The following is a 12,621-nucleotide window of genomic DNA, read 5'->3' on the forward strand; positions in this document are numbered from 1 at the left end:
CTATTCCAGATGCCTCCTCTACAGAACTCCTAACCCCACAATAATTAATATCATCAGCCCAGAACAATACCTCACCCCTTGAACAAAGTTTAGAAAGTATCAGAGTCTGTTCCAATCAAACACCTTCAGAAGGAAGCTGTCTATAAAGCAAACTAAAAATGGTTCCCTGAAACAAAATCACAGACATCACAGTTCTAAAGGGCCCATCTCAAAAAGCAGATTCTAATATTAAAAAGGATTCTGAGGGCTGGGGGTTTAGCCCAGTGGCACAAATGCCTGCTTAGCAAGTGTGAGGTCTTGAGTTTGATCCCCAGTATCGAAATATGAAATAAAAATAAAAAGGATCCTGAGAAGGACACAGGGAATCTGTACTTGTACAGGGAGATTGTGAAAAGAACAGATGTCTTCAAGGCAGAAAACCGGAAAGGGCTTGATCACCATCCAAAAGATCCATAGCAAAAGACTGATTCTTAATTTTGGCTTCTTCTCTATTGCTGTTATGTGTAGAAAAGTCACTTCCTCTCTCTTGAATGCTCTTTCCTCATTTGGACAACGAGGGAAGTGAGATAATGTACAAATTTGAGTGAGTATTGGATTCTCTTGGGAAGGTTTTTCGTAGTACTATACAATGATTGAATCCCCTTTCCTACTAATATCTACTGAGTCTGACTCCCCAGAGCCCTGTGTTTTAAAGATCCTCAGGTAGTTTGGGAATCACTAATTAGGTGATGTCCAAGTTCTCATCATGCTGTGGCATCCTCTGACTTCTGTGAGACTCCGGACAGAATTCACAAAGGGAACCAACAGGACAAAGCTTGAACAAGACAAGCACAGCCCCATGAGAAGCACGGTAGCTCTTACATGATGAGCAATAAACTCAAAACCTCCATACCCCCCAAGAAGGGATGCTGGCGGGAAATAGAAATTGATTCCAAACAAAGTGGGGCAGATTTATGAGGGTCAGAGCCATCTGCAAGAGCAGGGGGCACCTCTGTGCCTCAAAGACTGCTGGAGACAGCAGAATTCTGTGGATGAATCATGAGTGTGGCCTGGGATGCCAAAGTCTCTATTCCCATGGAATCCACTTGAAAAGGGGTTTCTTCTCTGTACCTTTCCACCAGAAATTGTTGAAAATAAAAACAAAATTTTGTATGGAAACCACCTGAGACTAATACACATCCACTGAATTGGGAAAATACTGGTCCCTTTATTAAGAAATGGCCCTAAAGAACCTCCTTTATAGAATGGGGGTATAAATCTTGAGATTGGGTGTCTGCTTCCTAGTAAGAAATTGAGCTAGAAGTAATACATTTGTTAAACTGTATCCATTATGTATTTTGTTTGCTCTTTTTTTTTTTTTTTTTACCTTTTTATCGGTACCAGGGATCGAACTCACGACTGCCTGCTTGCAAGGCAGGTGCTTATGCTGCTGAGCTAAATCCCCAGCCCCTCATTATGTATTTTGAATGCCAACTGTTGTCTTAAGCACTTTACTTAGGTCATAATACAAAAAGTCTAAGTACGAGATGAACAGTCTCCATTTTTTCAGATTAGAAAATTGAGGCCCAGAGAAGTCATAGAATACTACCCAGGTCTTAAAGCTAGTGGGAGGCAAATCCAGTATGAGAAAACTCAGCCCGTCTAAACCCAAATCCATGCCCCATTTCCTACCCACCAGATGTTCCATCTAGCCAAAAAGGAGAATCCCAGAATCCCTGGGGACATCTCAGAACATTCAGGACAATGTCACTTAGCCTGAGGGGGCTCCCACTGAAGGTAACATGCTGATTAAGGTGCCAAGCCTGTAGTGCTCTCTCCTGGCACACCAGGTATTCTTCTATGTCAAGGATTGAATTACATGAACCTGCATGTTTCTCTCCTCAGTTTTATGGAACTCTTCAAACCCAGATGCTTGCTACAGGCACAAGCTGGATCTGCAGAATGGACTTTAGGCTGGGAGACAACGAGGGGACTGGGTTTCCATCCCTCTTGACCCCCATCTTTATCCCCGCACTTACTGAGTTTGAGTTCCCAAATTCATAGTCACACAAACTCGCTAGTAACATTTTATGTTACTAGGGACAGCACCAGCCTTAGATGGAGACAGGAACCACTGAAAGAAGTCACATTTTTAGTTTCAGACTTTACCATGATGTTGCATACCCCATTGCCTCTAATCTAGCATGCTAATCCATCCTTCTTTTTAGACAAGAGAAAGAGACCAAGGTCTCACAATCTGTCATTGATGAGGCTGCCCCCAAATCCAGGTGTTCTCAGTGATTTCAAAACCCACGGGCCTTCCACTTCATACCTGTAGCACAGCTCACAGTTACAGTTTGGGCAACTGGATAAACAAGCTCTTCAAAAATACCTTCTGTGAAGATCGATCGAGTCCTTTCAGTTAACAGGAACTCAGTGGAAATACATCAGAAAGGTAACCCATCTGCCACACGTACCAAATGTAAATGGACTCGCTCCCTCCTAGCTCTTGATATGATCTTCAGAAATTAAGTAGAAAGCAACATTCTCATTAAAAAAAAAAAAAAAGCACAAGTACTCAGTGTAAACCCACTAGAACTTGGTTTTCCTGACCCTGGGGCCAGGACTGTGTTATAAAAGCTCACCGCAGATGGCCCAGTTTTCAGATTTGTCTTGCCCAATGGACTCTCACTCTGATTTTTTTTTTTTTTTTATACTGGAGATCGAACTCATGACCTAGCGTTTATGCTGCTGAGCTAAATCCCCAGCCCTCACTGATTATTTATAATTGGCAACCCAAATTAACCTCTTACACTTTCATCATTGAGTTAGTCTGAAGTCTTCTAGAAATACTCACTTTAATGTCTCACTGAACAAAGCTACATCATTGAAATTAATTTTCCCTTAATTTTTGTGGGTAGAATTTAACTTAATCTGTCTTTAAAGAGATATCATTTTTGGCAACTTGATAATGAGATTTTTTTATTTTAAGTAAAAGTAATTTATCAACACTAGACTTTTTAAAGTTTGTGTAAGTCGTAAAACATATTAGAATTTTAGGCAACAAAAGAATCAACTGTCTCCCAAAGCCTGGACTGGCTCAAAGACAGACAGTGTGGAAGTGTAGGTCCAGCTGGGAGGGGTTTGTGCTCAATGCTCCTGTGAGACCACAGGAGCCACTTGGGGAGAGGACAGGACACAGCATGCAGTGGACTTCGCCTGGTTAAAAGAGAGAAAATGTGATAGAGTTGACCTGTTGTCCTGTGTTTGTACTCTGTCTTGCATTGGCAACCTAAAAGCTCCTCTATAAGCCAATTGTAGACAGACCGAGTCCTGCTCAGCTGAGGGCTTGTTATCTGTGTCTGATAGGCAAAGCCACACCCAGGAGGCTTCCAGCTCCCACCTGTCCTGGGTCCTTCGGTCAGTGGTGGAGCCCAGAGACTAATACTGTGCTTTATTTACTCTGCTCTTCTTCTCCAAGTTGAAAGGTACCCATGTGCCATGCCAGCCCTCGGGGATGGGGCTAGATGCAGTCACAGTAGCACAGGTAATCACTGAGGTTGGCCAGTACTGCACTGGACAGCCCAGGGAAGCCTATGGAGGCGAAAGGGCCAGGCTGAGTGAGTGATTACCTCTCCTTTTGTGCCACAGTTCACTGGCTATTCACCACGTGCGGGGCGAGTGGGCCCCACGGCCCCACTCAGACCCAGTGCAACAACGCCTACCAGAACTCCAACCTGAGCGTGATGGTGGGGAGCGAAGGGCCCTTGAAGGGCGTCCAGATCTGGAAAGTGCCAGCCACCGACACCTACAGGTGCGTATGAGAACCAGAGACTAAGGGGTAAGTGGACCCACTCTCTGGAGGGGGAGTGGATGCATGCACCAGGGGGACCAGGCGCACGGAGGCTCGCGGATCACAAGCCCTGGCCCATAAAGGGGTGTAAGGACTGGAGATGGAATATGGGGGCAGCTCAGCGACTGTGGAGGAGATACGTGCACAGGAGCTGGCTTCACAACTATCGCTAATAATTATGACTATGATGGGCTATTCTTTGAATGCTACTTAATGCTATTCAGATAAGAAAATGCATGTAAAAATATTTGGAAAGCAAAAATACAATCCACGTGAGCACTAACATTCTTATCCTTGAGCTCTAGTTTTTGGGTCAGCATTGACCACACTCTTACCGCTGGCCTCAACTCAACCCCAGCCCTGTGGGGTCAGGCAGGAGGGGGGTGACTCCTGGTGCCACTCAGAGCACTGGTTGAAACCCAGAATTCAAGTGACTGATTGTGTTTTGAAGTGTGTGTGTGTGTGTGTGTGTGTGTGTGTGTGTGTGTGTGTGTATTGTACTGGAGATGAAACCCAAGGCCTTTTGCATGATAGGAATGTGCTCTACCATTGAGCTATACCCCAGCCAGAATATGAATTGTCACCAATGCCCAGTTGATGTGGATGCAACCTTTGAGAATCAGTAAGTTCCCTCAGACCCCAGACTCAAGTTAGCCTGAAAGTCCTCCTGCAGACTCTGTGGCTTGGGCAAAACCAGTGCAGCAGTCTGCATTTTAGCAGTGAAGAAACAGGCCAGAGTCAGGAGGCTCCCAGCAGTCACAAACGTAGCAACAACCCTCAAGTTCAGACATCGAGGGCATGGCCCAGTGCCACTCGCCCATCCAGCAGCACACAGCTGGGCTGTCTTTCATGCAGTGTTGCTGGAAGTTCCCAGGGACACAGTGGGTTGTAAGCTCTCCTTCCCTTCCTGCAGTCCCTCCAAGGAAAGGGGCTTCTCAGGTTGCCCTGTTTTCTCTCTCCAGCTTACTATGTCCTGTCCTGTGATGGCCCCATCCCTAGGGTAAATGTGTTTCCGGGCAGAGCCGTAAGTGCTTTGTAAGTGACATTCGGGGCCGAAATGAAATCACAAGGTTTAGCTGCAATCAGGTTGGCTGCTCCAAGTCACCTCTCACCAATAAAGTGTTCTAAACCACTCAGCCACCCCAGGATCCCCATACCGAGCAAGCGAGACCTCCCCTTCCTTCCTAGCAGAACCTCCATGTATTCTCAAACAGGAAGGAAGGGATTCCTGGGAAGAAGGCTTTGAAAGCTGGTGAGGACCCAGTATTTTTCCAGCATTAAGTAGTGAGAGGGTGGCATTGTCACTGATGGTAGATATTCTCCTTTGCTCATACGAGGCACCTAGGGTCAGAGGTCCAGAGCTACAGATACCAGGCTGCACACTCAGTGACCAGAACTGGGGTTTAAACCCAAAGTGCTCCAGGTCAGAGTCTGCTGTTTGCACAAAGGCCCACATCTGGATGCTGAGAGGCACAGAGAGGGCAAAGGGACAAAAAAGCATGTGGCTCTCAGAGCCATCCACAGCCACTCCAGGAAGCATCTGGAAATGAGACCCGGGAGGGGAGGCCCAGCCACCTGAAGGGATATTGATAGTACGCCCCGTGGGCAAAACTCAACGTGAAGAAGAAAGCAGAAGACCTGTGAGATAGCCAGAGCCCCCAGCAGTAATCCCCTGAAACTGCCCATTGTGCCCTCCTTTCCCAGGCTAATTCCAAAGCTGGATTGGCCAGACCCCCCTGCTGCCTCTCACACACAGCCTCTTGGTCAGAAGATGCCTCCCATGGGTAGTTGTGGGGTGCACTCCCCAAGACAGTGTGAATCATAGCCATCCAACCTTGCACAGGTTATTTAATCTCTTGAGACTCTGTGTCCCTATGTGTGCAGAGACAGAGATGCCAGCCCCTGCCTGACTGGCTGTGATGTCTGACACAATGCCCACATTGTGAGCTCGCTGGCTGTGGGCAGAGTACCCAGCCAGAGTGTCGATGGTAGCAGCAGCAGGTGCACAGCATTTCCAGGAACCGACTGACCCCACGGGCATACCTCTGGACTCGTCTGTGTCTGCTGACTTCATTCTGACTTCTTCAAATGGTCCCTGGCTTTTGAAAGATTTGGCCTGCCAGAGGAACTGCACTTACAAAATACTAATTAATTAAATTCCCATTTATTATTAATCACAGCCATATGTAAGTCTAGTCAGGTTTCAGATCTGCATGAAGTGCCACTGCATGGATAAAATCCTAGCTAAAATTAGAGAACGGTTTCCTTTCTCTCTGAAAGGTTGATACTTGTTGCTGCCAGAATTGTCTAGTGATTATACACAAAGACCCCTTCATCTGTTGAACCAGTACATTTTGAAGTGTTCAGATTAGTAAAAGAGACATTGTAATCTGGCTTAGAATAGCACCAATCAAAACAAAAAACCATTGGGTTTGAATTTTTATTGTTGTGTTGAATACTTGTATCTTAGCCAATGTTTGGATCAAACAGACATTTCTGACCTCTACCTCGTTCTTGACCCTGGATGATACTCGGAACTTTGATGACAGTAAGGACAGTCACAATAACAGTAATCAGAGAATCAGATAATTAATAGTTTGCTTTTTAGACCATATGAAAACATCCCCAAGTTAGATTATCCACATTGAAATGTCAGTGCTTTTCTCAGGAGGACTTTGTCGCCTTGGTAATTATTGTTACTTAGTAAGTGCGACTCATGCAGTGAGAAAAGAACAGGAAATGCCATAGGACAGGAGAAAAAGGTCCTTAGAAACAGAACAGGAGCCTGTCTGTGGAATCCATCCATGATGGAAGTGCGGTGCTCAACTAGTGCTGTCTGATTACTGGGGAGTGGGGTGCAGAACCATGATGGCTGCTACTGGGGACCCTCATCTCTTCCCCTACTTCTTTTCCTTTCCTGGATCTGTCTCTCCTCTGTCAACAGTACGGGGGTCATGTGGCCCCTCCACCTCTCACATGTCCTGCTTTACAGGTTTTGGGGTCCCATGGTAAACACACATCTGAATGCCGTGCATGCACAAGCATCCGAAAGTGAACCCAGTCCCTGCCCAGAGAGGCTGCAACCAGCAGGGCGAGGACCATGGAGCAAGCATTTCTGTGTAAGGAGAAAGAACTGCCGTGGATGTTTACTCCAGGCACCACATCGAAGGCCAGGGGCAGGCGGTTCACCCAGACATGGCGAACCTCTTAGAGACTGAGTACCAAACTGCAATCCCAAACCCACTTACCCTAAGTGTCAACGCAACAATTAAACCTGAATACTGAGGTTTTAATTTGGAGAAAAGCAACTTACATTGATATCTTTTGCCTTAGAGAAAAACACAGTAATGCTTGTGCCATGGGTTCACCGCTACTGACTCAGCCTAGGTTTGCAGACAGCTTCCTGAGACAGAAACCCCAAGTACAGCCTGGAGACTCTTCCTAAGAGCTGTCAACCAGCTGGGAGGCAGGGAGGGCAGGAAGCGTACACAAGCCAGTGCCCAGCTGGCCACGGAAGTCAGGAGGACAGCACCTTTGGGCTGCAAAACGCCGGCCAGAGGCCACCTCCAGGGGCGCCTCATCTCCCAAAAGCCTTGAGCTCCCTCTGGTGCCCAAAGGAAGGAGGGAGCCAGAACCAGGAGGCTGCAGGCCGGTAGAGCAGATGGGAGGCAGGGGCTGATAACTGGCAACAGTCAGAAAGGGGAGACAGGACAGGGACAGAAGGCTAGAAAAGAAGGGTAGGGATGGCGAGGGTGGTAGGATTTGAGGAGCGGCCCATGCAGGGAGAGCAGCGCCCAAGACAACGGTCAGCTTGTGGTGTAAGGAGTTGAGGAAGCAAGAGGGTGGGTGGGTGGCAGCTAATCTCCTAAGGGGCTTGACAGAGAAGGAAAAGCCAGGTCAGGTGACAGAGAGGGACAGCGGGGTAGCAGAACTTTTAGACCCTGGCCCTGTGGGACGACAGTGTTGAGAGCGCACACAGGAGTAGGCACGGTGCAGCCCACATCCCCTGCCACCTCTCCCTCTCCCCGCCCTCTCCCCCTCGCCAGCCCTCTCTCCCTCCAGCCCTCTCTCTTTCATTCCTCCTTCTCTTCAGTTCAGCATCTTTCCAAGATCACATATGAAACCCTGTTCAAGCACAGCCCACAGCTCCGGATGCCAGCTCTCACACAGCTCACCCGTTCTTCAGATGGGGGCAAGAGGCCTCCTGTCCCAGCCAGAGTCACCGACCTAGGCCACGGCTGTTTCTGGGGTTCCCTCACCTGGCTCCAGGGTGAGCATCATAACTCAACCCAATTCACAACAGTCAAAGAGCCCCCACTGTGTGCCAGGCACTGAACCATGAGCTTCTACTGTGCCCTGGGCACTGGTCTATGGGGCCCCAGTGTGTGCTGGGCACTGAGCCAGGGGCTCCTACAAAGTTCAGGGCACCGAGCAGGTACTGCCGGACTTGGAGGCAGGACCGACAGCCCAGAGCCTCACAGCCTCTGGAAAGACCACAGGGCAGGAAAGTTCAATAGTGGTACACAATGCCAATAAAGTTGTAGATGACAGTAGAAGAGATGTCACAAGGCACCCTTAATTGCCAAAGTAATGGTACAGTTCCCCTTCACTAGAAAGGGCACAGAGCAGGCGAAGCTGGGGTGGTAGGGGGACTCAGCAAAGATCAATGCACTGCAAGCACAGTGGAGTTTGAGTCCCACTTCTGCCCCTGGCACACCATGAAGCTTCCAGAGTCGCCCTCCCTCCTCCCCAGCAGCCCCATTTGCTGCTGGAGGGCTTGAAGAGGGAGGTCTGTGTGATCCCATACAGCTTTCCTAGGTGCAGAGGGCCACACAGGCAGCCAGGTGCTGAGGGCAGAAGTGGACAGCGAGCCTCATCCATGGACGTGCCAGGAATAGAGCAGGGCAGCTCCACCCAAAGCAGATGCCCCCACTGCCCCTTCAGCATTGACCCCCCAGGGGTGTCACCTGATGGTTCATGTGATCCATTTGGACAGTCAGACTGCATGTCTGATTGGCAATTTCCTGCCAACCAAGCCCTGGACACACTCACATGTCCCTCACAAGTCCTCACAGTAATCCCATAAGACGGGCAGGCCTGACCTGACCATCCCCCTTCCCAGATGAGGAAATCTGCACAGATGAGGAAGGGACTCACTGGGGTTAGAGACAGAGCTCAGAGCTGGGTGCCGGTCTCCCACATGTCAAGAGGGTAGAACATGAGAAAAATAGGGTGCTTCGTGCTTCTCTGAGTGGGATCCCTCTATCCCTCTACCTTCCCGCCCCAAGGTGGGCACAGACACAGCCCACACACTGCACCCCAGCTGGGCTAAACTTGCAGGATCCAGCAGGCAGCCAGTTTGATTTGGTAATAATTCTTTATTTAAAAAAGATTCACAACTCAATTACATCAGGTAACAACAGCTCACGGTCAATAATACAAAACACAAACCCAATAAACGTCCATTCTGACCAGAAGACATGGATGTAGACAAGGGGGAAAAAAAATCACAGCATCAACTCGTTGAGAGCTGTATCTTGTAATTTCCAGTAAATTGGAATCACTATGAAGTCATTTTCTCCACTTGAGTGGCAGGTATATTAATTTCTTGTCATTTGTCAACCATCAAGAATAAATTGTTTACAAAGATTGAGGAGCAAGCTGCAGAGCCTTGTGGGGAGTCCCAGGTGCAGGGTCTCCCGAAGCAGTTAGGCTGGGTGTGCATGGGGGGGCCTGAGTGAAACACAACAGCCCTGACTCCACTGTCCTGCCATCTGCCCTGCTGGCCTTCTCGCACCCCTTGTAACTCCCAGGAGCCACCCCCAAGAAGGGAGTGGACAGGCTCACCAGGCCTGGGCAACTGCCAGCGACAGCTGCCCTCTAGCTGCTGGACTAGGTCTCTGACAACGTTATCTCACTTAACTCCCATAACTACCTTTCCAGGCAGGTAGTCTTGTGGTCTAATATACAGGGAAACTGAGGCTCAGAGGGAGTAAAGAACCTGCCTGGGTTCACAGAGCAAGTGAGGGGGAGTGGCAGAGCCAGACCCCAGGGAAGTAATCAAGGCATGAGGCACAAAACTTCAGGAGGCCCTGGCCCTTGGGTCACCAGGTGCATGGTCAGCACCTGGAGGCGGAGCTTGGCTTTGGTACCAGGTCTGTCTGCATTTGGGCCCTTGCTTTTCCCATTGTGGTGCATCTAGAAAATTCCAGAAGAGTGAAGCTCTGATGGTGGGATTTCAGGCCTCGGGGGCTGATGCAACAGCCACTCCTTCCCAGGACCCCAATAATTAGGCCAGGACTGTAAGTGGCTCCTAGTGCAGAGTGGAATAGTGACACAGAGGCCACCAGGCGGGAAAGTAAACTCCAGACACTGGCACAAAGTTGTTGAGCTGGACACAGAAAGCTGACCCCAGCCCACAGCCCTCTCTTGTCCTCTGCACTGGTTTACCACCTCTGCGAACCCACTGTTGGTCCCCAGACATGGGACAGGGGTCCTCGTCCTCACTTTCTTCCTTAGTAGTGGAAGTTGAGGCTCTGAGAGGTTGACCAAGTAGTCTCAGATCACACAGCCAGCCCGGCAGGACTAGGCTGGCATTGGCTGGAAGCTCAGAGCTCTTCCTACCCCATCTCACCACCTAGAACTGGATCAAAGCAGAGAGCAAGCTGGCATCCAAGTCTGGCTGAGGGTTGGGGGAAAATATAGGGAAAGAAAACTTAGGGAAAAGTCAGGCACAAATAACTTCCAAAATATAATAATTTGGCTAAATTTAAACATGTGAAAGAGTTCAGAATGATTCATAATGAATGCAGATCTATGCAAATGACTGTGCAAATGATGCAGAAAGGAAGGAGCAGGATAAAGCTTACCGCTCAGCCATACGCAGGAGCGGGCACGCAAGTAGGCAGAAGTTTTCTAAGCAAAGCCCACCTTCAGGTTGAAATGATATTTTTTGTGCAGCCTGATCAAGCCCCAGAATCCTGGAGTTACAGTTAGGGAGAACAGAGATGAGGCTCTTGTGCATTTCTGTCCCAAGACTGCCCATTCTCTGGAAGCCACCATTGCCACAGTACCCTGCTTGGGGTTCTCTGGTCTGAGCTGAATAATTCTACTTCCTCTTCCTTTGCACTGTAAGTTATCTTTTCTGCAGTTATCACCTCGTCCGTTTCCAGTGAGTCAGGAGCGAGTGCTTGACGCAGGCTCTGAGGAAATCGGGTGAATCGGGGTCTTCTCAGGCTCCCCTCTGTGAGAATTTGTAGAAGCCTCCAAGTGCAGACAGGACAGGAGATGTGTGGATTTGGACCAGAGTCTACCATTGGCTGTGTGGCTTCAGATTGAGGCACTTAACCTCTCTGAGCAGCAGTTTCTTCATCCGTCGAATGAAATTAGTAACATCTACCATGCATACGTGTTTGTGCGGAATGCTACACGCATGTGAGCGTGTCTGATGTGGGCCCCATGGGGGAAGCCCCACCTCCCTCCCTAAACCTACAACCAAGTCTGCCCACTCCTCTGCCTGCTGCAGGGGAAATCCCGAGGCCCCCGGCCTCCTCACTTCTGGGCACTTGAGCCCTGATTGCCACCTTCTGCCCCCTTCTGCTTGTCTGAGAGTCTGCCCATCTGACAGCTCTACCACAGGGCCAACCTCAGCCCTCCGGCCCCACCCCAACCCCACAGGCGAAGACCCCAGCGCCTGTCACAGTCCTCCAGTCCACTCCGGCCATGAGCACCTGATGACCCACAGAAATGTTCCGTGGCCTCGAGCTTCCCTGCCAGTATCTCTTTCTGATGTTGAACCACCATATGAGTTTGGAAAAGAGGACTCAGGAGACACCTCTCTTGTCAGGGAAAAGGCTGGGCCCCCTGAGAGGACTCGGTGGTAGGAAGTGGTCTACTCCAATCTTGGAGCCCTGGAAATTCCCTTCTACTTAGCCGCCCTGGTGGTAAGATTTCGCTGCATAACTGTGAACATTTGCCCAGTTTCTTCTTAAACCCTTCCAGGGCCTGGATCCTACCTCAGTCCTCCTCTTGTCCATCCAGGCTGATGCCCTGCCTGACATCTAATAAGCTCCTGCTAGGGCCTGAGCCCACACAAGGACCCTGGGTGCAAGCGTCTAGGTCTGCAATTCCCTGCAATTCCCAGGACCTTGCCTGTGTATTAGCAAGCAGCAGGTCCCAGGCTTGGCCCTACAGAGGGCCTGCATTCTGCCTTGGGAGAGCTGCCAGAGCTCCCTTCTCTGCTCAGAACATGGGGCATTTCCCAGAATGTGAGTGGAAAAGCCAGCGTGTATGCACATGGGCAAAACTGTCTTCTGTCTCTCTTGCTAGATTTTTAGAAAAGGGATCTGATACATGGGGACATAAACATCCTCCCAAGTCCCTTTCGCTGGCAGCTGCTCCCTGGGGAGGCATTTGTTAGCATTTGCTAGCTGGTATGCTGGCTCCTTCAAGACATGCTGCTCTTCTGACACGGTTCGCAAAGAGAATTCTCTCCTCCCCGCTCCATCCGCGCTTGACTTCATCTTGACAGTCTAAGCAGCAGCAGATAATATTCCCTCGTCCCGTGCTCTGTTTTTATTCTCGTCATGATTGGCTGTTTGTTGTCTGCACACAGATTGCTCCAGAAGGAGTTGCTGGTGGGAAGGGAGTAAACAGTCTGTGTTCATCAACATGTTCTCCTTGGCCGTGGCATGTGGGACCTCCTCATTCCCAGACCCCCTGGGAGGATGGAAAGCTTTGTACCAAGTCAATTACTGCTACTACCCCATTCACAGCACGATAATGAGTGT

General features: G+C 49.4%; 1 protein-coding gene across 1 annotated transcript in view; it reads left to right on the forward strand.

Annotated features, from left to right (window-relative positions):
- Nucleotides 1–12,621, forward strand: part of Alk (ALK receptor tyrosine kinase) — a 715,373-nt gene that overhangs the window by 665,066 nt on the left and 37,686 nt on the right. The window contains exon 12 of the mRNA XM_063230372.1: nucleotides 3,631–3,793. Within this exon, the coding sequence (XP_063086442.1) occupies nucleotides 3,631–3,793 (163 nt within the window). The remainder of the gene's footprint in view (nucleotides 1–3,630; nucleotides 3,794–12,621) is intronic.

This window comes from Cavia porcellus, unplaced genomic scaffold, assembly GCF_034190915.1.
Source record: "Cavia porcellus strain 051 isolate PalLab524CR breed Dunkin Hartley unplaced genomic scaffold, mCavPor4.1 scaffold_1, whole genome shotgun sequence".
NCBI classification, from domain to species: domain Eukaryota; kingdom Metazoa; phylum Chordata; class Mammalia; order Rodentia; family Caviidae; genus Cavia; species Cavia porcellus.